Source organism: Acomys russatus, chromosome 10, assembly GCF_903995435.1.
Source record: "Acomys russatus chromosome 10, mAcoRus1.1, whole genome shotgun sequence".
Lineage (NCBI taxonomy): Eukaryota > Metazoa > Chordata > Mammalia > Rodentia > Muridae > Acomys > Acomys russatus.
This window is the reverse complement of record NC_067146.1, coordinates 69013480-69040261: the sequence shown is the minus strand read 5'-3', so window position 1 is coordinate 69040261 and position 26782 is coordinate 69013480. Positions and strand designations below refer to the sequence as shown.

The following is a 26782-nucleotide window of genomic DNA, read 5'->3' as shown; positions in this document are numbered from 1 at the left end:
ATAAAATTAACTTTTTAAGCTCCCACAAATGGACATGAATGTGTGCTTTTATTGTTGGGTGCCCCTGGCTTGTTTAGTTTAACTCTTTCCACATCTGTCCCGAGTTGCAGTGAATGATAGGGGTTCATTCCCCGCGAAGGCACTTAGGACAGTAAGAGATGAGATCAACATTTTTTTCTTGCCTTTGTCTCAGGTGCTTGAGGCTCCAAGGAACACTCTGTGCCAGAGAGGAACCTGCCGGTGTTTATGCAGCATCCATTCAGGTGTATGAGAGTGATTAGCATGGAAAGCTTTTAGCACAGGTGGAGTGCAAGTTCAAAAGGTTAAAGGTTATTCTGTCTCTTATTTGGGTGTTCCTTGCTGAAATGCTTAACGAAAGGCAAGCCTAAGGTCTTCAGTACTCAGCTCCTGTACATCCACAGGGTTGCATCTCTACTGAATACACCTTAGTGGTCACCAGAAGGCACAGCTGTTCCCACTCAGGATACAGAATTCATTGCTGCTACAGCTGACTAATGCTCTTGGATCAAAATAAGGAAAAGATTACAAGTATTTTAATTTACAGCCACAGGCTTTACCTGCTAAGTTCAAGGGATTCCGGGAGAAACCATTATTTGACAAAGGCATTCATGGCAGTGAATTTTTCTGCCTGTTTGACTTAAGCAACTGAAAGTTTGGACTGTTCTCTTTTTGAGCATTTGCACATTCCCTGGCTTACTTGGAGCTGGTAGGATAACAGATCAAAGATGACTAGAGACCCTGAACTCAGGCCAATAAATGTTAAATGTTTATTGGTTTCTGTTCTAACTGGAAAGAATACCTCATTCAGCAAGATGAATCAAAACTTAGGAACAGGGTGTCTTGCATATGTCAAAAATGAGAATATAGGTATTTGGATATCATGCAACAAACAGAATCATACTTGGTAACAACTCAAGGGCCGTCCTCTTTCTTTGCTATGGATGGCTCTAGATGTTCCATGAGTTTTGGACTTATAGGTAAAGGGGTCCAAGATGATGGACAGAGTCATTGTCATTATCACCTCCTCTGTGTGTGGATGTGCATCGGTACCCGAGAATCTCTCTTAGCTATGCTTGGAGCCTGTCCCCTCTTGGATCACCTGTGCTTAGTTCTGTGGCCATGCCCCAACACCTCAGTAGCCTCGAGGATGCTGCTAGTGTGACCTTAAAGACTTACCTCAGTTTGTTTTCCTACTGAAACTTGGCCCCATGAGTCTTCAAGGTGTGGTCTCCTCTAAGCTGTTATTTGCTAAAGGAGCTCCGTCTGCTCTTCTTTGTGGTATTTCTGCTACTGATGCCATGGCTGACTGATGCATACACTTGACCATGATCCTCGGCTTGCAACCATGACCCTCAATCCTTAATCTCCCATGAAGAAGCATGGAGGAATAAGAAGGAAAGCAAGACCTAGTAAAGCAAACCTCTGTGATGGCAAGTGGGCTGCCAGTTTTCTGTTGCATGGTGTTTCCTCAGAGGACTCTTAGGACACAGCAAAGAAGGGGGCCTTTAGAAGCAGGTGCCATACGAAGGACAGGCAGTGTTCCAAGCATGGCCCCACTTCAGAAAAGCCAGGCATTGATAAGACAATTAATTACCAATAAAATCATGGTCTCAATTTACACATCAGGCCTGGGAAAAGACTTGGTTTCTTCATAAATAGGACAGGGAAAATAGGTCTTGCCTAGCATGGTGGTTGTGAATATTATGGAGATTGAAAGGAAGCACTAGGCTTCATGCCCAATGTAGGAACCAGTACGCCACAGACAGTGGACACATCTCTCTATTTCTACCTTCGGTTTCTTGCCTACACTTCCTATTCAGAAGCTCCAATCTGGGTCTTATTTCTGCCCTAATTACTAGTTTCTGGCGGTTCCCTCTGAGTGTCCTTTCAATAGTCATATATTGCTTGGATCTGTGGGCAGTGACTTTTGAAGCTATTCCGAGTTTAAACATCATAAAATCCATAACCTTTAGACCCTTATTTGAAAGATAAGGGAGGCAAAGTCTAGGAAGAGTACTTAATGTCCTCTAAATCATGTTATTTTCCAAATATGGACTTTTGGATTGTAAGGCTGTCAGAATTGTTTTACACACACACACACACACACACACACACACACACACACACACACACACCACCACCACCACCACCAAAGCCTGGAAGGACATAACACTGGATTTGAATTGAAAGGAGATCCTGTCTAAAGGTGATAGAAGATATTTAGTGAGATGGTTCTCTGTTGTGTGATCTTGTTCACAAAGACTATTTCTCTATTTCCAGAATAGTTTCTACCCTACTTAGAGGCATATGTGAGGCAATCTGGGTGAAAATGCTTGTGAACCACAAAGTCCTGCATGAGTATGTTGTTTTGTGTAACTACACAATGGTTATATGAATATTTGAGATATATCAGTATCTAAGTATGCATTATAGTAACTTACTGTACTAAAAAACGGTCACTTGCACAAAGCCCAGAACTGTTTTAGATTAGGCTTGGCTTATGGTCATCGGTAGCAGAGAACTCAGAACCTTGGATCTTGAGATTAACAACAGAGAGAGAGCACCAATGGGACTTTGCTGGCCCAGAGGTCATGTCAACCCTCCAGATACTGAATGCCCCTTTCTTGTCGTGTTGAATGATTGTTAATATTTAATGTTTAGTTATTATTTTAGTAATATCAGTGGTTACTCCTTATCCAGCTTTATACTCAAATAACCACACAGAGAGACGAAGATTTATTCAATTAGCCTATAGCACAATGCTGTGCGATAATTACTCCATCCTAAACCTCCATGTTAGTATACTTTCTTCCCATTCAGATTTTCCACATTATACTTGCCTTTAAATCATCTCCTAGGCCCAGCTCATTTCTCCTGATGTTTCCTGTCTTTCTTCCTGGCTTCATCCTTTCCTTCCTTCTTCTTTCTCCTCCCCTCATTGGTTCAGGATGTCCCACCCTATTCTCTGTTATTGCTCAGCATTGGCTAGTTTGTTTTTATTGACAACACAGAGAACAAATGGTGACATGTTTACACAGACTTGAAACTGGAGATGCTTAGAGTAAACATCACAATGCAATGTCCAGATTGATCCAGAGAGTGGGGTGGGGAAATCAATGTTTGAATGAATCAGGGTAAGATGTCCACAGTCCACAGGTATGTTACACCAACATTGTAGGGAGTCAAGACATGTTGCCTTTGAAGGGCTAACTCTACTGAGCAGGGCAGGTAACCAGCCACTTGGTGCTTTGTGGATAGGAAGAGAGTCTTCAAATCCCAATTGATATTTGCTGTATCACTGGGGTTAACTACTCTATATGCTGTAGAGAAGTAAGCAGAGTCCTGATATTTTGTGATACAATAGTTTATAGGGTGCAGGCCTGGCACTGAGTTTCAGTGTGAGGGAACTCTTGAAATGACTGGCGACGATAGCTTAGAGAACTGTGCAGAAAGTGAGCTAAAGGCAGTATGCAGATAGAGCTGGGAAAAAGCCACAGTCAATCTTACATCTGCCAGGGGCTCAGGTGAGGATAATACCAGCACACAGTGGAGGAGACCAGTGGCCCTTGCTTGTAAATGCTGGTGTCACCGCCATCTACCCAGGAGACTTGAGCAGGAACCCACATCTCACTGGCTATCAATATTTTCTCCTTTGCATGAGTGCACACGTGTGTGAGAGCGAACGTGTGCATGTGTGTACACATGTGTGGTGTGTGTGTGTGTGTGTGTGTGTGTGTGTGTGTGTGTGTGTGTGTGTGATGTCTAGGTTCCCCTCCCTTCTGTCTCTTGTATCTTCTGCCTTTGGGAAAAGAGTCCTACTCAGTGCCGTTCATGTGAAGTATGCCTAATCTAAAGGAAAAGAGCCAGTCTTGGGGACTATACACGTGCAATTCTACCTTACACTCGAGGGTCTTGTGATATTAGATTCCAGAAAATACAGGGCTGTGAACATATGATATAGACCGCAAATGTTACATCCACAGATCATGGCTTCATCACCTCCAGTTTTCTAAAGAGTAAGCTCCGTCGGAAGTCCAGACTGTGAAAGAAATTTCTTTTCTTTTAGAGAGTATCTGCAGAACATTCTTTTGGCTACAGAAAAGGAAAAATAAAATTAATAATGATATATTTTATAAAAGATGGAAGCTGAACGTGTTTGACTTGGAACCTCTTATCATCCTCTGGTTCTCAGGAGGAGATAAAATTGCTGAGCTACTTTTTGCTTTGAGAAGGAGGAATTAGCAGGCCTGTTTTGTTTCTTTTCATTTTCTATAAAAATATACACCCATTTTCTTTCCAGTCTCCTGAAGTCAAGTTTGAGAGTGCCATAGAAGATCTTCTGGGTTGATACTAGCTACATCATTTTTAACCAATTGAAATAAAAAGGCTCACTCCCCACCCACGTGGTGATGTGTATTCAGATGCTATTGACTGACTCCAGCTATAGAGGACAAGAGTATTTACTATGGTCCAGGGGATGAAGGCGGGGTGGGGTCAGAAGGGCTGGGAGGTCCTTATATATGGCTATCTTTTTCCCTGTGCTTTTTCCTACCATGTCATTGTAATGAAAGAGTTGGGAGACCTCCAGCAGCCCTTGGGCATCAGGCTAAGGGGATGAGAGGGTATGAAGGAATTTGGTTCCATTTACCACGCACTGGAGGAAAAGTCCTCGACATTGACCTTTGGCCTCTGCTTTCAGATCAGACTCCGACGCCCACAAGATTCCTGAAGAACTGTGAGGAGGTGGGTCTCTTCAGTGAGCTGGACTGTTCCTTTGAACATGAGTTCAGGAAGGCTCAGGAAGAAGAGAACAGCAAGCGGGTAGGTGCGCCTGTGTGGACACCAGGGGTGCGCCTCTTGGTGCCTGCGTGGATACTGGGGGTGCGCCTCCTGGCGCTGTGTGGACACCAGGGTGCCCCTCCTGGCGCCTGTGTGCCGCGTGGACACTGGGGGTGCGCCTCCTGGCGCCGTGCGGAAAATGTCCGGCACTTCACATTGTGTTGAGGTGTTCTTAGACAAGTATTTGAGACAAGATCCTGCTAAGTAGCTCAGGCTGTTAAACTCACAATCCCCCTGGCTCTCAGTCTTGCAAACACTGAAATTCCAGACGTGTGTCACGATGCCTGTTTGCAATAGTACTGTATCTGTGTATACGTGTCCGTCCAACTTTGTCTTCTCAGATGCCATGTCTCTGATTGTGAGAGCTTACAGAGCTCAGATTGGCCGTTGGGGCAACCAGTGTCTGAAACATGGAATTCAAGCTTTAGAACAATATTTCCTTATTCTTAGGGCTGGGTCAGATAAATTTGCCCTCAGCCAGGTAGTTTTCTTTGCTACGTATTTAACAGCAGATCTTACATAGGCAGTGTGTTCAACAGAGACCAGATGAAAGGACAAGAACAGGATTTTCTGGCAAGACGCAGGATTTTTACCCAATTTGGGCCCTGTTTGCAACTCTCTGTTTTCCACAATTTTTGGTTGTAGTCTAGCATATTTGTAATTACTTCCTGGCCATGTTTGTTGGCGAGGCAAACAGATTAGCCACAGCAGTAGGTCACTTAACGGAGTCCTTCAAGGGTTTTTGTCCATCTATTTAAAAAAATCAGCAGAATTTTAAATTCTACTGGCAAGATTAAGGAAAGGAGGTAGGGTCACAGGTCAGTGTCACATGTGTGCTTGTCATGAATTCTTTGCTACTGTCATAGGGTGTGGCCGAATGCACACAATGTGCTGAGCATGCTAGATACAGGGGATGGACAGAAATGTGAGGCGCGGAAGATGGCTTAAAGGGACAGCTGGCTAGGAGGTGATGTGACCCGAAATTCCAGCGGTTCCAACTAGAAAAGGTGTTTTGAGGGGCTCTGATAATTTTCTACCATTTCCAAGTCTTTGACTCTTCCTCTGTGTGGTGTGACAGTAACCCTTCTCCGTCAGATCTTTCATGCCACCTTCACATATCTTGCCAGCTCAGTGTGGGGCTGAAATGCTTTAGCAAAATACGGGCCGCTTGCCGGAGGGGTTACAATCACAACCAGCCCACTTTATTTATAACGGACCTGCCATTTATACTTGTCCTTCCCTGTCACTTTTCCTGTCTGCGCTTTTCCAAACACCTTCATATCTGCTGTTCTTTGCAAATCATAGAGTTCTGAGCACTTTCAGAAGCAGTTCACAAAACCCAGACGATGCAACTGTATTTTCACTGCACTGCAGATAAACTTAAAAAAACCTACAAGAACAGCGAGGCAGAATCGGGGAGTTCCATCCTGTAAGTTCCCTCTGCTTGTGTAATAGGTTCAATTCTTTTGCTCAATTTGCATGCATAGCAGACTGTTTGAGGAAACAGTGTCATTCAATTTCCAAAGACAATGTGGGCCTCTTAGATTAAGACGAAGATACGCGTGTGGTCTATTCTATCTTCATATTCCTTCTGATAGCATGGTTGTAAGTGTAGGCCCTTGGTTTTCTTAAAGATCTTTCACCAACAACGGCTCCCTGCAGCCTCGGTTGGGGGTGTGGCTTTAGGCATGCTCAGGGTGAGTTATCCATGACCCCCCGCGTGAAGCCTTCTGTGAGCAGTACTTGCAGATCTGAATTCCAGGAAATGATCTGCTTCCCTTGAGTGTTTTCTGTTCGTGGCCATGAGAAGCATGCACTGGCTGTGTTTCTCTTTTTTTTTGCTCTGACTATAAGATTATCACAAAGCCAGAAGTACTGCTTAACTTGGAGAGCCCTTTAGACCGCTAGGATGAGTAATATTTTACTTCCTCCAACTACTAGACTTTCAGTTCTAGTTTACATTTCCTCTGGTCCTGATTTCTAATTACACAAGAAATATTTCCATGCTATACATGTTTGGTGAATTGCTTTACATTCATTGTAGGTTGAGAAGACAAGAACTCCTTACGATTTAAAAAGTAAATGGTGAAATAAGCCGCATGGAGCAAGAGGACTTTGTGTCGCTGGCTGCCATGGGATGTGCTAATGATGTGAGGGGGGGGCGGGGGAGGCACTGCAGAAATGCCTCTCAGGACACCTGGGCCCAGGCCACATTCAGCTTGTTGAGGCTCCCTCTCCCTCTGTTTGGTCAGAAGCGGAGGGACCAAATCCAGCCTGGGTGGTCATCGCTACATGAGGGGGTAACCTCCTCAGTGACTAATGCACTATGACGCCTGCAGCAGCAAAGTGGCCATGTTGGTGGCCTGTCCCCTGGCATGGCTGTAGAAGCAGCAGAGTTCTCAGCCTGACAGTGTGCGCCCATGCCACTCCAGGACTGCGATCCTCCAGCTGCTGGCATCCCTGAAGGCCTGCCACCTGAAGCTCCTACTCCACCCATTCTTTTGCTGCTTACAAGAGTAGAATGATAAAACCCACTCTGGCAGAATTATTATTATTTTTCAACTAGCCTCCCCTTCTTTCCTTTTGCTGTACGTGCAGGCACTGATTTCATTTTCAGCAACATTTTCCTCCCTGGTACAGGAGGTGGAACCTGTAGCCTCATGTGTGACAGGCAAACATTCGATCACTGGGGTCTATCCCTGGCCCAGTTATTTCATTTTAATTCTATACCTCCAACTTTTTCTGATCTCTTTAACAGAACCACCCCCCCCACGTGTGTGTGTGTGTGTGTGTGTGTGTGTGTGTGTGTGTGTGTGTGTGTTGTATACACATGTTCATGTGGGTAAACATGCCGTGGTTGGCTTTTATGTAAGTATTGGACATCTGAATTCAGGGCTTCCCCCTACCCACTCTTTGTCCAAGTCTTTTAATAAGGCTCCTGAATTGGCTCGTCAGTAAAGTTTATAAAACAAGTTTTCAGTCACTTTAGAATTTGACTTCAATGGTCCAGTGCTTCTCCTTGTGTTTCGAGCTGTAGGGTTAGAAAGTCCAGATTAGAGACAACTAGAGAATGGATTCTTATTAGTCTGCCTGACCATTGAGACAATCCCACCTTATGGATTCTGCCTTTAATTCTGACATCCTTTTCCAAAAGGATCTCAGTGTGTATGTCGAATGAAAGGTCACAGCAGGTCACGGCCAGGGGCAGAAAGCCCCAGTGTCTGTATCAATATTGTACAGCAGATACCATCTCTATTCGTGATACTAGTACAAGGCCATTGCCTCATAACTCTTCAGTAAGAAGTCCCCGACTCAGAAAGCATGTTGTCACTCTCCAGCAGGCATTACAGAGCTCAGCTTGCTCGTGGCTTAGCCCTGGGCAGCCTGTGCCCTGAAACACGCAACTTGCGCAACAGGAGGAAATGTTTTAGGGTGACTACAATATACTCAGTACCACTCAAGGCACTGGTGAAGACACCAATAGAGACAACTGACTAAAAGCAAGCAAGCAAGTATATAAAATGCCTCAGCTTTCAGATGGGCCAGACAAACAACACACCAGTGAAAGATGCCTCAAATGCCATGCTGTTCAGTGCTGCTGGGAAGGAGTTCAGGAAGGGCCAGGTGTGGTCAGAGAGGGTGTCCCGACACAGGGGACCGAGAGACATAAGTAGAAGGCCTGAGCCAGAGAAGATGACTTGTGAGAACGGATAATATGTATAAAGGCCTGGGACTGAGTGATGGACTGTGTGTGGGAAAAGTTGTGAGGAGAGGTACAGCTTGAGGACAGGTGCCTTAGAGAGCTGGGTGTAAGGAGGCAGGCAGAAGTGTTCGGGTTTTGCCTTTGACTCTAGATGACAGTCAGAGTCTGACTCTGCATGGGGAGCCATAGGGTGGTTCTAAGCAGGGAGGTGATGCAGCCTGATGTAAGGCTTTAGAAAAAGTCACTTTGACTGCAGAGTAGGAAAGCAATGCTTGGAGGCAGAGAGAGAAAATATTTAAGGAAGAATCGGAAAAAACAAATCTAGGTTACTGTTGGTAGAGGTGGAAGCCGTGGCTAGGATCTAGGTATATTTTAAGGACAGAGCAATGGTTTTGCTGGTAGAATATGCTGGAAGTACCAGGAACAGGGGGTGCTTAGGAAGTGCCTTGTGCAACTAGATGGAGCTTGTGGGGAGAGCAGGTTAAGGAGAAGCTGATGTTTCACTCCGTGAGATGGAGGGAATCACTTCCGACAGCACTGGGTGTGACATGCAAGTCTAAGTCTGGACCTGGGCAGAGTCCTCCAGAGCTCTCTAGTTCCTGTCTCACTCCACTCTGTCAGGAAGAGTCAGGCTGAGGCACAGCGCCCTTAGACAGCCTGAGGAGAAAGTTGGGGTGCTGATTCTGTCTTCCAGATCTGAAGAAAGAAAAATAAAAGTTTTTTTTTGTTTTGTTTTGTTTTTGTTTTTTAGAAAAAGGATGAATTGGTCTTTTATATTTAATTCCTTTCTAGAAAAAAGACCGAGTAAAACACACGCGCGTGCACACACACACGAGTGCGCAGGTGTCTACTCCCTTGGCATAACAACAGTTTTGCATGTGAATATATACGTAGGGCTTTTGCATATATGTGAACACATGGCTTTTTTACACATGCATTTGTGCGCTCTCTCTCTTTCTCTCTCTCTGTATGTGTGTGTGTGTGTGTGTGTGTGTGTGTGTAAAGAAGGAAAGACAACCAAAGCAACTGGATATGAAGCCCTTTGTCTTATTGAGGGAAATATAATGTTACAGCCTAACGTAGTTAAAGACCCACAGATCAGAAACACAGTGTGCAAGTGCTACGCTTTGGGATTCTCCCATAGGACCTAAATACAGCTCATTATGCTGTGCAGAAATAGCAAATTAGGGCATTTCCATGCTCTAGAATTCCTTCTCAAATGATGACAAGTGCGGTCTGTCCCTAGAGGGCATCGGCTCTTTCACACTTGGGGAAAGGGGACAAGCTAGAGTCTTAAGATCTTGCATCGCAGCTCCGTGGGGGAGGTGGAACTGTGCATGGTCAGGTCAGCCCCCACCCCCCCCTCAGAGAGGCCCGGCTGTTTAATCTCATTAAACTCTGTACCTAGCTACATTGCCAGATGCCACTGGTTGCTTGGAGAGAGAAGAGGCAGGAGAGAAGGCCCTTAGCCTTTTCCTAATGTCTTGCTCTTGCCGGGTCACTAGCAGCCATGGCCGCCCTCTGGGGAGAGTCGGGTGGGGTGGTGCTCAAGCAAACTCGCAACAGCTGCATGTTTCCGGTTAGGGTACTATGTTGCTGGGAAGATATTCTTGTAAAAGCTGTCCTACCCTCCCCCAGAAGTCCAGAGGAAAAAAATGTTTTGAAACCTTAAACTTGGTTTTACCCAGGTTTTAAAAAGTCTGTGTTTGCTGAGTCCTAGCAGATGAGACTGTTTTTCATCTTTTCTATTTTTTTTTATCAGCCTGTCTGAAAGGAAACACCCATTGACTATGATAACAGAGATGACAACCTATTCCTTCCCCCTCCTCAGCGACTGGGAAACCCAAGGCTTTTGTTCTCCCTTTTAGCACAGGGCCAATGGGAATCACACTCCACTTCCTCCTCACAGGCCATGGTCCTCTTGAAGCCGGTTTGGTGCCAGGAAGAGAAACCGGCTTGATTCTTGCATCTCACTCAGGGGAGTGATGAAATTAGTGGTTAAACTGGGAGCTATTTCACGTGTTTTAAGTCGCTGGGATCTAAGGATGATGAGGCCTGTCCTACCAGGGAGTGTGGAGAGCTGGTTTCCACCTCTGAACGTGTGAGGGAATTAGGATGTGAGCCAAGGTTTTGCCTCAGTCTTACAATGGAACGGACAGCACAGCATTCGCAAGACTGTATTGGATTCTGGAATGTCCAGAGTAGTCAGTGGAGGAGAGCGAACGCAGCGGCAGACTCCTTTGCTGTGGACAGTGAGGAAAGCCATACTTAAAGACTTAGTGCTTGGAGAGTTTCTCTATTTCACTAATTTAGACCTTGATGGATTAATCCTCAAAACCCTCTCTGTCACAGTAAAGGGGGAAAAAAAAAAAAGCTGAGGTTGGAAAGTTAACTTTGAATCCTAGATTATTTGGCAGTTTGAGTTTCTGCATCCAGCCAGTGTTGTAGGTTAGATCAGAAGGGTGGGGGAGGGGAGAGCAGCAACTGCAGATCAATGTCTCCTGGCCTGGGGCAGTTCAGTATTAATTATTTAAACTACTTGCCACAGGTTAGAGGTAGGACTCTACCTGGCATCTCTTTGATCCTAGTTTCCAGAGGCTCAGGTCACAGCTAGACAGGTTCTGCATTCAAGCTGTGCCTGGGATGGGATGGGCTTCTTCACCTCAGCTGCAAAGGAGAAGAGACCTGAGGGTGACACTCCCTGGGCTCCTTCCTATGGGGGCAATCCAGTTCCTTTGAAACCTGTATTTGGTTGAAAGTCTTCGAAAGAAATAGCACTTCTTTTTACATCAGTATTTCCTTTTCCTTGATGACTGACTGGCTGTGGTAATGAGGGAGGTATTCATGTTTTCAAAACATTTTCAGGCCCATACAAGACATGTTGTTAATTTGACTCTCACTCTTTTTCTCCCATTGAAATGCAAAGAAATAAACTGTGTAGACAGACCCCATCCCCCCCCCCCAAAAAAAAGTAGGTGGCTGGTCTATGTGGCTTGCTCGGGCTTTCCCTTCCTCTGCAAGCCTCATCTCTGTGTCCTTTTTGATGTGTACACCCTCAGGCTGTTCTAGCTATTCAATCTCCTCAGAAAACCACAAGCCTCATAGCTGCTGGCCAACTGCCCCCAAGCTCGTATCTGTCCACCCGGGACAGAAATATGAGTCCTTAACACTCAGCAGCCATCAGCTACTGATGTTCCTTTTTGGAGAGGTCTCTCAGGTCCAGCTTAAGGAAGTTAAGGAATACATAAATAGGAAATATGTAATAAGGAAGGTAAGGACCATTACATTTCTTTTTTCAAATTAAAAAAAAAATTACCAAGTCTTGTGGAATGTGTTTGGTTTGCCCTGTGCTGCCTCACTGTAGCCGTAGTTAAAAACAAAAAAAAGTCAGTGAAACAGTTCTGTAGCTGGAAAGACCCTCACTAAAGCAATCACTGGGGAAAAGTGTCTTAGCAGGAGACTCTCTCTCTCTCTTCCCAGCTGGACCAGATTCTTAAGCTTGCTTAAATCCCATCTTACCTGTCCTGAGGCAGGCTGGCCACAGGAGGATTTCGATGTATTAATGCGATGGGAATCACAAAACCAAATGGGCATTCTGAGGGAACCAGCTTGCAGCTGTGAGTAATTCAGGGTTTCCAAGGCACCAGACAGCACAGAAGTGATGTTCTGGGCTCTAAGTCTTTGCTTATGCCATCCGTTCTTCAGGCTGCCTTGCGCGCTGATGCTCTCAAAGGCAGGCAGGAAAATAGCCTTGCGTTTGGGCCAGATTCAAACAAAATGGCTAAGAAATGAAGCTTCCGTTCCAGGCAGAAAACAGCATTCACATTTGGAAAATTGGACCAAATGCTCGACTCCGTGAGCATCTGTGGTGAAGTCACTTACCTGGGCCCCTCACAGAGATGTGAGAAGACAAACCCTGACAGTATGAAAGGGGAAAGAAAAAGAAAATAATCGTTGCAAGAACCCGCCTTTGCCTCCTTCATGCTGTAAATCCAGCTAAATGTTAAGTGCAGGCAGGAGCAGGTATGGGAGTGATTTACCAGGGGACCGGCCTTGGCATTTGTGTGTTGTTTATTTCCATATTTATAAGATAGAGGGCAGGAACTGGGATTCTGAGCATTCCTCTGCTTCATACTCCCATCATGGTGGATGTCAAGTCACACCTGCGGGGCAGTGTTGACTGGCACATCAGAGTCACACAGGGGCATTGTCTGCACTGATCCACGCAGTCCACAGACCTGGGAACGCTCATGAATTTTGCCTGCACTTTATATCCCTCATGTTAGAGAGCCAGCTCTCTCGGCAAACCAGAAGGCCTCACAGGCCACCTACCCTCTTGAACAGCCACCCACAGTCACCTGCCCTGCTCCTGTGGACGAAGGGACACCTGGTGGCTTTTCTGAACTCACCTGTGGCTTCCTTTTCATTGCTTTCTGAAGCCTTACTGGCCATTTTATTCTGTTTGAGACTGTGGCTCTGTTTCTCATGGTGCACACAGTTTTTCTCCTGTAGCTGTCAAATGACATTCCCAAAGGATTCTGTGCTCAGCATCACCTGAGCACACCATTTCTGATAAAAACCTCATCAAGGAGGATAAAAACCTCATCAAGATGAGACCGGCATGTAAGATCTGCAGTCATTTTAGAGCTATAAGGTAGGCGACACACTTGTGAGCAAGCCTGTATCCCAGACCTGTCTTTGAATGAAAGACTTTACATTTGGGGTTTAGAGTGGCTCCAACTGCATGCATCCCTGAGAACTGGCTGACATATATAAAACACTCTGAAAGCCAATTGGAGAACTGACCAAATCCTGTCAGGGCTGGTGCCATATGCAGCCTTGCTCTGTGGACTTACACTGAGGTGGGAGGCTGTTCAGGCTCTTCTCCCTAAAGAGGAGAAGCAGCTGTGACTACGGGTGTAAGGTCCCCAGATGACGTGTTTCCACAGAATATTCTAGACCCCAGGTTCTCAGGAAACCATCTCCTCCTTGCTTTCCCCGGGATGGTACGTACTATCCACAGCTTAGGAATGTCTTGGAAGATTTATGAACATGAGGGATTGCTGGACTGTTGGTGCCATTGGGCACCATTCCTGCTTCCTTGTGAGAGCAGCTGGAGCTCAGGCTTGGGAAGCCTGGAATCCACTGTGCTCCTGATCATAGGGTATCCATGGACTCTGCTGTAGCCTGTTAGCTGCTCTTCTAATGCTGGAGGGGGAGAAGATGGTCCAGAGTTCTGGCAGAACCTTTTTACAGTGTGATGTAGCTGATTCACATGAGAACAGCCTTCTAACGTGGCCTCCATTGCCCACAGGAGCCTGGGTGTAGACTATGGAGACGTGACGTGGAACGTGGTCTGAATTCTTTATGAAGGTAAAGAAATTCAGAACTGTCTCCCTCCATCTCTAAAACACACATGTGACTTCATTTCTCATGCACAAAATAGACTTTTGAACAACGCATCAATACGTGTAGATTGAGTTTATTGAGTCTGAAGACAGAAATCATATATGCTAGGTCTGTGTACCACTGAAATCTTCCTTCTGATATTGCTCCCAAGGAGGCCTTGGAACAGGACCGCAAGCTCCCCATCAGCAGAGGTAGTGACACAGTATACTACTGCTGTTTGGAAGGGCATCTTTCTCTGATGCATCAAGAGTCAGTAAAGGACTCCTTCCTCCTTATCTCCCCTAGAGAATGTTCTTCCCTTTTTTTTTTTTTAATTATAAGAATACATACTTACGTGTGTAATTCTCGGCAACGTGACCCATCTAGGCCTTGGAAATAATGCCTTGCCTATTTCTTGGAGGTTCTGTCAGGCAGTGATCATAACCTAAAATTATCTATGGTGTTCAGCTTCATATCAGCTTCAGCAGACATTGGCTGTCAAGCTACCTGCGGCACCTCCCAGGGACGATGGGACCACTGATCCACCCATTGTCTGAATGTACCGGAGTAGATTTACCGTGAGCGGTAATGTGTCTTCTGCACAGATCCAAACACATATGTCCTTCCTCAGACCCACCCCCCCCACCCCCCACCCACCCCCCCCCCCCCCCCCCGTGACAAGAAGCACATATTGTAAGACAGCTGGCTGGGGCCAGGAGTGCAGCCTGTGATCCCGGGAGAGAGGTGCTACTCTGACCTCGTAAGTGCAGTTCCACTAATTGAATGCACTAGGCACGGATGCAGCCACCGGGGTTGCACTCCTGAGTCAGAGCACTGGTATATTTTGCAAGGGGAAAAAATGAGTGTTAGCAACAAATGATGGGATATTCCTGTTCATTTTATAGCCCTAATTTCTGTCCTTTGTGAAAATCTCACAATACCCAATACCACCACAGACACTGACTGTATAGTAGGTTTATTGTCAAACACACACACACACGCGCGCACACACACACACACACACACACACACACACACACACACACACACACACACACACACCAAGATTCACAGCTATGCTTTAAATCAAACTGAAGAGCCAGAGGCTCCTACAGAGAGGGGCTGGCGGGTGGCTGATCTCTGTGGGGAGGGCTGGTGTTAGGTGAGGTTGACAGAAACTGGGAATGGCTTCAAAAACACCTTGCCCATGAAAGTGCACAAAAGTGTTCAGTGGCTCTGTGGGATGCAGGCCTATTATCCTAGAGGAAGGACTGTGTCCCCTCGGTGAAAGAGTTGTCTGGGACTGTTTTCAGATATCAGTTTGTAACTTACTGAACCCACCTATCTTCACCTGGCTCCTCCTTAATCTCCAATCCACAGCACCACTGCCTCGGCCTCAGGCCTCAGGCTTTGCTGAGCCCCCACCCCCAATCCTTAGAATCAAAGTTTCCCCAGAGACTGTTTGGCACATCAGCCCTTGGGAGAATGAAGTCCAAACAAGAATTGCTAATATTTGCATTCTGCTTTCCTCTCATGGATGAGAAGAGAGAGATTGAGTCTTAAAAAAAAAAAATGATCCCCACTTCCTACAAGCCCCTGGCAAGAGGTACCTCTTGCCTGGTGCCAAATCCCTTCCCCAACAGCTGTTTGGTGATTCCATGTCACTGGGCTGACTGCAAAATCCACCATAGCCTTTTAATTACCTGTTCATATTTCTGAAGTGCAGGGCTTCGTGGCACAGGGAAGGATAAGCCTTCATTGTAATGGACTTTCAGTAAGACTATCTCTGAGATAAGAGGACTAAATCTTGGCAGTCTTTCTGGAGCACACACTTTGTGATTACACACAAATTCTTGGCTCCCCAGAGCCGTGTTGTAAATGGAGTGTAGTGTGCTGGGCTGGGTAATAAGATACTGCAGAAATGTCTGAGAGTAAGGTGCACTTTTGTTTTATTTATGAAGATAGACATGCCGGTTGAGGGCTTAATCACAGCTGATAAATCATTTTAGGAAAGCCTATTAGAACCATATGCTGATTTTTTTGCATTAATATAGTGTGTCTGTTTCTAGTCTAATAAGACAGGGTTTTTCCTTGTGTGCTCTGTGTCTCCACAGTGTGGACTATTTATCTGTTTAAGTGATATCACTTGTGTGGGAGCATTTATCTCTTTAAGAGGCACCATTAATAAAAGAAGGTGAAAGGAAATGAGAAATGAGGACAGAAGAAGGAATGAAGGTGTCCATTACAGTGTGTGTGTGTGTGTGTGTGTGTGTGTGTGTGTGTGTGTGCGTGTGTGTGCACATGCATGCATGCACATATGTTTGTGTGTGTAGTACACAGGGATGTGTGTTTACAGTATCACAAGAGAACGAATCAAGAAGCTGCGAACAGGAAACCTGTCAGTTAGTTCCGGAAGGCAGCGCGCTGCTCCTCACTTGGCATAAGGTTGTCATTTCAGACCAGGTGGCTATAATGCTATAGTAAAAGATTATCTGAAGTTGGGGGTGGCGTACTGACATTTTGGTTACCTCACTTCTCCCCCAAGCTCGTGGAGCTTGGCCCCAGGAACATGTCCCGAGGCTCTTTAATGAGAGCCATATTGGGGCTCCAGATTGGAGCCAAACTCTGTTTATCACTAATTGCAGGGGTTCCTTGCAGAACTTTGCTATTATTTCCTGATTGTATCTTTGCTCTTTTTGTTATCTTGCCAAAATCCAAACAGTAATAACTGCTTGATTTATTGTTTATTTATAACCCTTCTGCTGCTTCAATCCCTTTATGTAGTAGATTTCAAAATAGCAATTGCTTTTTCTCAATGCCTAATTTCTTTGGCCTTCCCTGGGGGAAGTCTGCACGTGTGACTCTCACTTGGATGTCATCAGATCTGCTCTGTGTCCTTCCTCCTCCAGGCCACTGCTTTCCTGGACTGTGGATAGAAGGGCTGATGTTAGTGTAAGGGCTTGTGTGCCAGGGCCTGAATTTATATCAGGTTATATCAGGTTGGCTTACATGGTGGTGAACTTTCTTTCCACTCACAGTTTCAAAGACAGAAATTGGTGGGGAAAGCCTATTTTATATTCATTTAAACATGGTTAGGGAACATACTACCATACCAGTAGATGCCTTGACCAGAAGCTAGTAAGGACAGAATTCACTGTCAGTGCCAGCTTTCTTGTTGTCAGGCACTGTGTTTGGAGTATCAAGGGCATCCATTCTGTCCCCAACCCCTGCTGACCCCCATGATCACCACAACTACTTTTTTTTAGACCAGAAGCTAAAACTGCCAGGTTTGGATGATCTGCTGGAATCCACAAGACCTGGAAACTTTAGATCCACTGTTGTATGTAGGAACCGGTGTTGGAAAACACTTTTCCCCACCCACCCCCCCTCCCCACTACTTCCAAGTTCTCCTTTCTTTGTTTCCTTACCATACACACTCACTTCCAGGTAATTTACTTTCCCCACATATGTGCAGTGGAAGCTGTGCAGAGCATCACGACACCCTCGACCTCTACAAACACATGAAGGCGTCTTGCTAGCACCGCTCTGCCCCGCCCCCCCCAGCTCTGGTCTTCCGGATTCCACAAGATGTGGCTGTGGATGGACAGCTGACACTGGGGGCTCAGAATGAAAGACAGCTTGCCTGTCATGGGTGTGCATTTTTTTTCTTTTTTCTTCTTAAAATTTATATATTCGCTTTACATCACGATCATAGCCCCCTCGCACCTCTCCTCCTGGTCCTACCTTCCCACCCTCTTCCCTCTATGGCCCCTCCTTTGCCTCAGAAAAAGGGGAGCCCTCCAACTCATCCCATGGGTTGGGGTCTCAGGTTGGGCCAGGCATTGGTTGGACATTCCTAGAGTCTCTGTTTTATCCTTATCTCTGCACCTCTTATAGGCAAAGTAAATTTTAGGCCAATAAGTTTTGCATGTGGATCGGTGTTCCCCTCCCTCCACTATAAGTCCTCCCTGACTAGAAGGTGGCCTCCTCAGTCTCCGTGTCCCCCACTTCTAGGAGGCTCAGCTAGAGAAATCTTCACATCCTCCCTGTAGCCTACCCTGTTGCTGGTCTCCAGCTTGTCTCAGAGATGTGCCCCCCACCCCCCCCCCGCCCTCGGTTTCCCTTTTCTCTCCAAGCCCTCTCACCTCCCCACTCCACCCTCCCCACATCTGATCACCCATTATTTCTGCCCCCACACCCTTTCCTACCTAGTTCCCTCTCTTCATCCACTTCTGCTCTCTATTCTATTTCCCCATCTGAGATTCAAAGAGGCCCTTCCCTGGCCCTCTTGTTACTTAGCTTCTTTGTGTCTGTGGGTTCCTCTGATCATGTGAGTTCCAAGCCAGGCCTGGGAGAACTTCTAGCATCTCTGGGGGAAGTCAAGTATCATTCCATACCGAGTCCTAGGGACAGGCTTTTCTAGAGAAATGTGCACTTTCTTTCTCTCTCTCTCTCATTCTCTCTCTCTCTCTCTCTCTCTCTCTCTCTCCTCTCTCTCTCCTCTCTCTCTCTCTCTCTTTCTCTCTCTCTCTCTCTCTCTCTCGTGTGTGTGTGTGTGTGTGTGTGTGTGTGTGTGTGTAGTAGAGATGCATTTGAAGCTTACATCTGACCCAAGAGCGTGAATGGGCTTACTGAAGATGGCGCATGCAGCAGGCTGTTGCTGGTGTTGGACTCCTGGGGAATCCCACGGGATCCTGGGAATTGCTATGCTACCGTATATACACAAGTGGCACCCTTTAAAAGCTGTGCCCCTGGGGCCCCATGCACTCCTGCTTCAGGGTACCACAGGCAGAATACTGGCAAGCTGTGATGCTGCTTGAATGTTAGATCTTAAAGCAAAACTCAGCCTCTCACTCTCTCTCCACTGATCTTCTTCCACTGGGAATCTTTCCACGGTGTCCTGCAAGCTCAGTCTAACAAATGTTTATGGAGGCTTTAATGTGTCCCAGGTGCTGTGAGAGGTGGGCCAGGTGCCAGGGCTACATTCTAGTGGGGGAGCTGCTATGTGTATAGGGGAAATTTGGCTTTCCTGATAGGCTTTAAGCTCTTTGGGGATCGTGTACAGAGTACAAATAGTGATGGGTGGGGCTGCTCAGGAGGCCTGAAAATTCTTCCTGATCTGACCATGGCTTCATTTCTAGTTTTCTTTCTCATTTGTCCCTCGTGTGTTTCCATCCTGCTCAAACTTTGTCTATGGCTTCACTTCCTTGTCTACAATACCAATCTTCTTGTGCAAGGCCTTCCATCCCCCCTACCCCATCCTTGACCAAATCCCTCTAATCTAGCCGTGAGAGCCCCATGCCACATGCCACATCTCAGAGGCCCTCTCTGGTAGCCCCTCCCCTGAAGTCTACACTGCTTTGCCAGCCTTCATAGGACTCTTAACTTCCTTGCTTGAATTCTGACATTTGCTGTGTCAACACATGGCTATACCTGCCCCAACTTCTCATTCTCAGCATGCTCCTCGCATGGAGGAAGTTCCCCCAAAGAATCACTAAACAATAAGATGTCCTCCCCTCTGTCCCACTTTCCTGGTAAGTGAAGACATTCATGGGACATGCCCCTTGGGCTAGTGTCCAGATATAAGTGAGTATATACCATTTGAATCTTTCTGCTTCTGGGTTAACTCACTCATTATGATCATTTCTAGTTCAATTCATTTGCCCACAAATTTCGGGAATTCCTTGTTTTTAATAGCTGAGTAGTATTCTGTAGTGTAAATGTACCACAGTTTCTTTATTCATTCTTCTACTGAGGGACACTTAGGCTGTTGACCACATCCCCTGGATGGAGAGGCCTGGTGGCACTCAGAGGAAGGATAGCAGGCTACCAGGAAGAGACTTGATACCCTATGAGCATATTCAGTGGGAAGAGGTCCCCCTCAGTCACAGTCATAGAGGAGGGGAGTAAGGGGAAAATGGGAGGGAGGGAGGAATGGGAACATACAAGGAATGGGATAACAATTGAGATGTAATATGAATAAATTAATAAAATACATTTTAAAAAAGAAAAAAAAAAGAATCACTAAACACACGGATGAGTAAAAGGATGCCCCTATCCTCTGCCATGAGCTGCCGCCTGAGTGCGTTTAGAAGTTGTTTCTTCCGCACAACAAGCAAAGCCCCTGATAAGTCACAAAGGGGCAAAAACTCTCCCAAAGGGAACATAGCCAGTACAGTTATTGGTTAATAACTGTACTGTGTGATAAATCTTGACCTGAAACCAAGAAGACTTTAAATGAAAGATTTCTCCATTCATTCAGCAAAGTGCGTACAGTACTGCGCAATGATGCTCAGAACACAGCCACTCGCAAAAAGTGTGACAAATGGTTTGTGCTGTGTGATAAGGATAAATTAAGGATTTCCTACCTTAGGATGGTGTGTGTGTGTGTGTGTGTGTGTGTGTGTGTGAGAGAGAGAGAGAGAGAGAGAGAGAGAGAGAGAGAGAGAGAGAGAGAGAATATGTTAGGTATCAGTGGTAGGTCTTGGCATGTAGCCTAACATCATGAACTTCAGTCTTCTCATTTGCAAAATGGCAATAACAACCATGTATCTTACAGGATGTGGTTGATGGTGAGTGAAGCTCACATGTCAAATATGTATATGCTGCGGGTTTTTTAATATTATTCTTGCTCTCTTTCTGTCCACTGTAAATATCCAAAATAAGCCAGGCTTCTAAGATTTCTGTGCCAAGTCTGGCATGGGGAAATTAAGCAAACACCGTGTGCTTATAATTTTTCCTGGGCTGTAGATGGGATTGACTTGGTATTCCCTTTCATCACTGCAGTATGCCCAAAGACTAAAACCTTGCAGACCTTTCCTTAAAACTTAGGAGAGGGTTCAGCCTCTGTGACCTGCATAGAACGAGAAGTGGCCATTGTGTTGTTACAGGTGATTGTTATATAAATCAAAAGTCCGAGGGCTTCCCCGAAGGCTCCCTCCACAACTCAGGTAATACAGGAAACTTGGTATTTATTTTTGAGGAAGGGTTGGCAGATGGTAATGGGACTGACTTTCAGGTCAGGGAAAAGAATGTTCAAGGATGATTTGTTTAGAACAAAAATCACAGAAGTGCTCATGAGGCCATCTGAAATCAGATCTTGACATCTTTGGAAGACGTTTGCCTATTCCTCAATATTTACCCATGAAAACATTTGTCCAGGTTATGCTGGCTCACTCTGACTTCTTTGACATTTGAATGACTTTCTAGAAAGGCATGCTTCCTAAGAGGATCTAAGTGTTCCAGATGTCCAGAATTTTGATGGCTATAGAACATTATTGGGGGAAGAAATGTAAATCTCTGGCTTTAAAAATTCACTCTCAATAGCTGAGTAGTATTCCATTGTGTAAATTTCTTTATCCGTTCTTCTATTGAGGGACATCTAGATTGTTTCCGGTTTCTGGCTGTTATGACTAAAGCTGCTCTGAACATAATTGAGCAAATGTCCTTCTTGTATGGTAGAGCAATTTTTGGGGTGGCATACCAGGAGTGATATAATAAAAACAAGGAAATCATGAAAATTTCAGGCAAATGGATGGAACTAGAAAAAATCATTCTGAGTGAGGTAACCCAGACCCAGACACATGCTATGCACTCACTTATAAGTAATATTAGCCATAGAGTATATGATAACCATACTACAATTCACTGGCCCAAAGAAGATAAGTAACAAAGAGGACCCAAAAGAGGATACTTCAATCTCACTCAGAAGGGAAAACAGAATGGACAGCTGAGGCAGCTGAAGAAATAAGGCAGGAGAGCAAGTGTGGAGAGAAATGAGGGTGGAGATCAGACATGAGGCCAGGGGGCAGAGGGACAAAGGGCTTGTTCAGAGAAGAGAAACTGTGAGCATGGACATCTCTGAGACAAGCTGGAGACCTATGACAGGATAGGCTCCTGGGGGGATATGGGGGTGACTCTAGCTGAGACTTCTAATAGCAGGGGTCATGGAGACTGAAGAGGACACCCTCTAACTAGAACAGAACTCAAGTGGAGGGAAGGGAACACTAAGCCACCCACAAAAACTTTGACCCAAAATTTACCTTGTCTGCAAGATGTGCAGGGATAAAGATAAAACAGAGATTGAGGGAATGTCCAACCAACGCCTGGCCCAACCTGAGATCCACCCCCATGGGAGAGAGCCAGCCCCTGCTACTATTAATGATACTCTGATATGCTTTCAGATAGGAGTCTAGCATAGCTGTTCTCTGAGAGGGTCCACCCAGCAGGGGATCAAAAACAGATGCTGAGACTAACAGCCAAGAATTGGGTGGATCTCAGAGAACCTTGTGGAAGAGCAGGGGGTGGGGGGTGGTGGGTAGTGGGGAAGAATTATAAGGACCTGCAGGGTACAGGAACTCCACAACAAGACCAACAGAGCCAACTAACCTGGCCTCAGGGGAGCTCGCACAGACTGATGCACCAACCAAGGACTATGCATGGACTCGACCTAGGCCCCTTACACATATGTAGCTAATGGGTAGCTTGGCCATTGTGTGGGTCCCCTAGAAAGGAGAGAGGGGGCTGTCTCTGACACGGACTCTGTTGTCTGCTTTTTGATCACTTCACCCTTGTGTGGTTGTCTTGCCAAGCCACAGGGAAAGAAGATATGCTCAGTTCTGGTGCTACTTGATATGCTGGTGTGGGTTGGGGGGGGCTCTCTTTATCTGAGGAGTAGGGAAGGGAGATAGGGGAAGAGGGAGGGAGGATGGGATAGGAGGGAGAGGAGGAAGGACCTACAATTGTAAAGCAAAGGGAATAAAAAATAAATAAAACTTTAAAAAATCACTGCCAAAGTCAGAATCCAGGGTTTAGGCCACTTTGACCTGACAGGGAGAAAGCAGTCTACGTAGCCTTTTGGACCAGCTATGTAGACTGGCCAAGTCCATCTGTGCACAATGGACATGTTGCAGTCCTTCTGGGGCTGTGGGTCCAGGAGAGAGTACTCCTCCAAACACAGGCCCAGCATCTGAGAGTACAGGCTCTGAGCCACATTTTTCATTCATCACAAATGCTGCAGATTGGCCCTTGATTCTGTCCTATGACATCTGATCCATTCATACTTTCTTACTTTTTGTGGTAGCTGGTATGAACACTGTCTGACATGAATGAAACATTCAACACAGAAATTTTTTAAAAACTGCTATTTAACCACAAAAACCTTTTCTTTTTGTGCACTAGCTATGAACACCCCAATGACTTGGGATTCTGTGGAACATGACAGTATGTTTTCTTTTGCTATGTCTCAGCTATGCTGACAGACACTTGCTCTACTTCCCGTACCCTCAGGATCCTTTGAATGTGTTTGAAGATTTTGAAACTTTGCCTTCCAATCTCTGCTGTCTGCATTTGAGCAAGTTTGTCCTGATGGGACTCCAACTGAGTCCCTATCACCTGTTCTGTATTAATCAAGAGCATTATTTCATGACAGAGAAAAATGACCAGCAAGGTCGAGTTGGCAGGGAAGGGGTTGAGTGGCTCTGGAGTTCAGCTGGTGGCCTACTCAAATGATGCTGGGCAGTAGAAGATGCTGGGGTAGGAAGGACCAGGGCAACTCCCCCAAGTGGCTCCATGTAGAGGTCCTGCTGACAGGCAAGAAGGGTGGGTCCCTGAAAGCAGGGAAGGAGTGAGGCAAGGGAAAAGAAATCACAGATGTCCCAAGTTTCCACAATTTTTATCAACGATGTTTCCATGACTCATCTTGTGACTTCTCCCCAGATTTAACATGAAAAATTGACTGTCCTAAGTGTAATTAAACTGCAATTACTTAAGAATAAATGGTTGGTGTTGCATTTAAACCACTGATCTTCAACCACAGGATCCAAGGTGGGGACAGAGAGGAGCGGTGATAGTCTCCTCTGTTTGCCCCATGCCCTGATCTATGGGGATTAGAGTGGAGGGATACTAACCAAAGGCATTCAGGGAAAGCTGCACAAGGAAGGTCGTGGTCTGTGCTGGTTCTTACTTGTTCACTCAACCCTGCTGGAAGATCTAGTGGGCTCCAGAATGTTCTCACTGATCTTGCTGAGGGCTTATCTCCCAGGAAAGTTGCTTTATGGGGGAGTATTTGGAACACCTGATAACACTCGCAATCATTTACCGAGCACCTACCAGGTGTCATAAACCCTTATTTCCATGCTCATTACTGCTCTTTCAGGAAGATTTCATCATCATCATCATCATCTATATACATATATGATCATATACATGTTTTATATATATCATAGTATACAAACACACACACACACACACACACACACACACACACACACACACACATACACACACACATATATTTGCAAATGGCTCTTGGTTCATCTGATTCTGCTTTTTCTTCACCATGCCACAAAAGGCCCATGCTTGACCTGGAAGTATTTGAAAGACCTGCTTTTATTTACAGTCATCAAAAGGTATAAGGTTGGCTGTGACTGTGACCTGGGATGGTGATGTGATTGTGCTGGACCCCAGTCCAGCCACTCAGGGATGGTTTGGGCTGTTCTCCATAATACATGAGTTGTAGTCAGTGTCAAGGGCTCTTAGTGTCCAAGCAGGAAACTGTGATGGAGAAGCTGAAAAAACATATGATCCCATAAAAAGCCGCCTCTGGGGAAACAAGCCATTACTCAGCTTTATTTATTTATTTTTCCTTCTGGCTGCAAAGTTCAATACATAGGAAGGAGCTGTGATTATCATATAAAAGGCGATGCAAAATGGGTCTCCAAGAAAGCTGCATAAGAGAACTTTACCCTGGCCCTCCGCCATAGTCGACTTTGTTTGTGTTCTTGATTTAGAGTCCTTTGACCACAGTTGAGATGGCACAAGTGTGTCCCAGAGTAAACAAGCAAGGCCAAGGCTCTCCAGAGGCCTCTCTCCATCTGCGCTCTGTACTTTATTCTATCTGACACAGAGGCCTGGGGAAGGGATGGCCCTGGCCTTGGTAAGATACGGTCTTCAGGAAAACGTGCCTAATGAGTGGAGAAGATCTGGTGGTCACATCATATTCTGCCTGTGTGTCTCATTCCAAATTTCCCCTTTCTACAAGGATAACATCCATTCTATAATGGGGATCTACCTTCTAGTACGATGGCAAACCTAGTGGCATCTACAACGGATGTGTTTGCTGTTGTTGTTATTTAATTTTTTATATAATATACTTTGATCATATTTCCCCTCCCTTAAATCATCCCAGATCTTCCTCACCTTCCTACCCACCAAGACAACTTCATGTTCTTGTCTCTCTGTCTCTGTCTCTCTCAAAACAAACAAACAAAAAAAGAAATAAACATCCAATTAATCAAAAACCCAACAATACAACAAAAGGTCAAATCAAAATAACTCCACTTCCCAAAGAAAACAACATGTGGAAGAAGAGATGGAAGGATTGTAAGAGCCAGAATGGTGAGTGATTCCAAGGAAACATCTTCCGGACATAACAGAGCTGATACACATATGAACTCACAGAGACTGTGACAGCACAAGACTGTCACAGATATAAACCAGTCAAAATCCCAGCACCAAGAAGTGGACACAAATCCCCACCCCTAACCAAGAAGTTCTCTGCAATTGATACTTGCTAGAAAATGGGAAATCAGTTTTCTGCAGTGGAAGTTGATACTGGGTTTATCAACTGCGCTCTTGCACAGGCCCCAGGCTTAAGAGTTGGCCAAGGGGGTTGGTTTTCAGTTGCATTCTGGGAATACAAATCTGATCACTCCAACCCTGGAGGAGCAATTTATCCAACAGAATTGGGTGAAAGTCTCTAGATCAACAGTGTCTGGGGCTCAGGAATAGGAATTCGCAGGAGAAAACATAGAGGCTTTCATCCATTTGCCCTTCACCTTGCTGTCTGTCTGTCTAGCATGCTAGAATATTGTCTGCTGGCTTTTAGATCCTTCTCAAATCAGAGTGCTGTCTTTCAGAAGTTAGTGCGCATGTACAAAGGCAAGGACATCTTTATGGAGCAGATGGTGAGGCCTAGCCTTCAAGGAAGGGCAAATGGATGCTTTGGTCTGGCATCTTAACTAAGTTCCCCATGCTTTCCCAGAACCATCTCTGGCTTGGCCAATGAAGGGAGAAGGATGTCAAGACCCCTTGTCTTAGGCTAAAGGAAAAATGCATTGTATGTGGGGTGACAGCTAAGGCTGTCTCTGCATGGTCTGGAGCCTCTTACAGAAGGCCCCCACACCTTATTGCCATAAGATGACAATCCCTACTGTCCTCCTGGTGCAAAGGGACTCCTTTCTACCTCCATGCCTGTCTCTCCAGTGCTGAGAAAAGGCCAAAGCTTGACAGGTGCTTTGAAAAAAGCTCTCTCTCTCTCTCTCTCTCTCTCTCTCTCTCTCTCTCTCTCTCTCTCTGTGTGTGTGTGTGTGTGTGTGTGTATCTAATATCTCTCTGTCTTTCTGTTTGCCTCTGTCCATCTCCCTGTCTCTGTCTCTCTGTCTCTCTCTCTCCCTTTCTCTCTATCTGCTGTCTTTCTGTCTGTCTCTGTCCATCTCTCTGTCTCTCTGTCTCTCTGTCTCTCTGTCTCTCTGTCTCTCTGTCTCTCTCTCTCTCTCTCTCTCTCTCTCTCTCTCTCTCTCTCTCTCTCTCTCTCTCTCTCTCTCTTTCTCTCTCTGTCTCTCTGTAACAATAATAATTAAAGAAGATGTGTGATAATTTGAGAAGGATTGAGGGGGACATGGGAGGAATTGGAGGTGGGAGGGGATAGTTGGAAATGGTGGAAATATGGTATTTGTATATGAAAGTAATAAAAATGTAAGTTAAAAGAAAAGAGTTGAGAGCTTAACATCCCAAGGCAGCATGTTGCTGGCTTGACCACCCTGAGGCTAA

The 26782-nt window shown here is 45.6% G+C and overlaps 1 protein-coding gene across 2 annotated transcripts in view; it reads left to right on the top strand.

Moving 5' to 3' along the window:
- The window catches only part of Creb5 (cAMP responsive element binding protein 5), a 393776-nt gene that overhangs the window by 92873 nt on the left and 274121 nt on the right, over nucleotides 1–26782 (top strand). For both annotated transcript variants that reach the window (XM_051152346.1, XM_051152345.1), the window contains exon 4: nucleotides 4721–4842. In XM_051152346.1, coding sequence (XP_051008303.1) covers nucleotides 4721–4842 — 122 coding nt within the window. The remainder of the gene's footprint in view (nucleotides 1–4720; nucleotides 4843–26782) is intronic.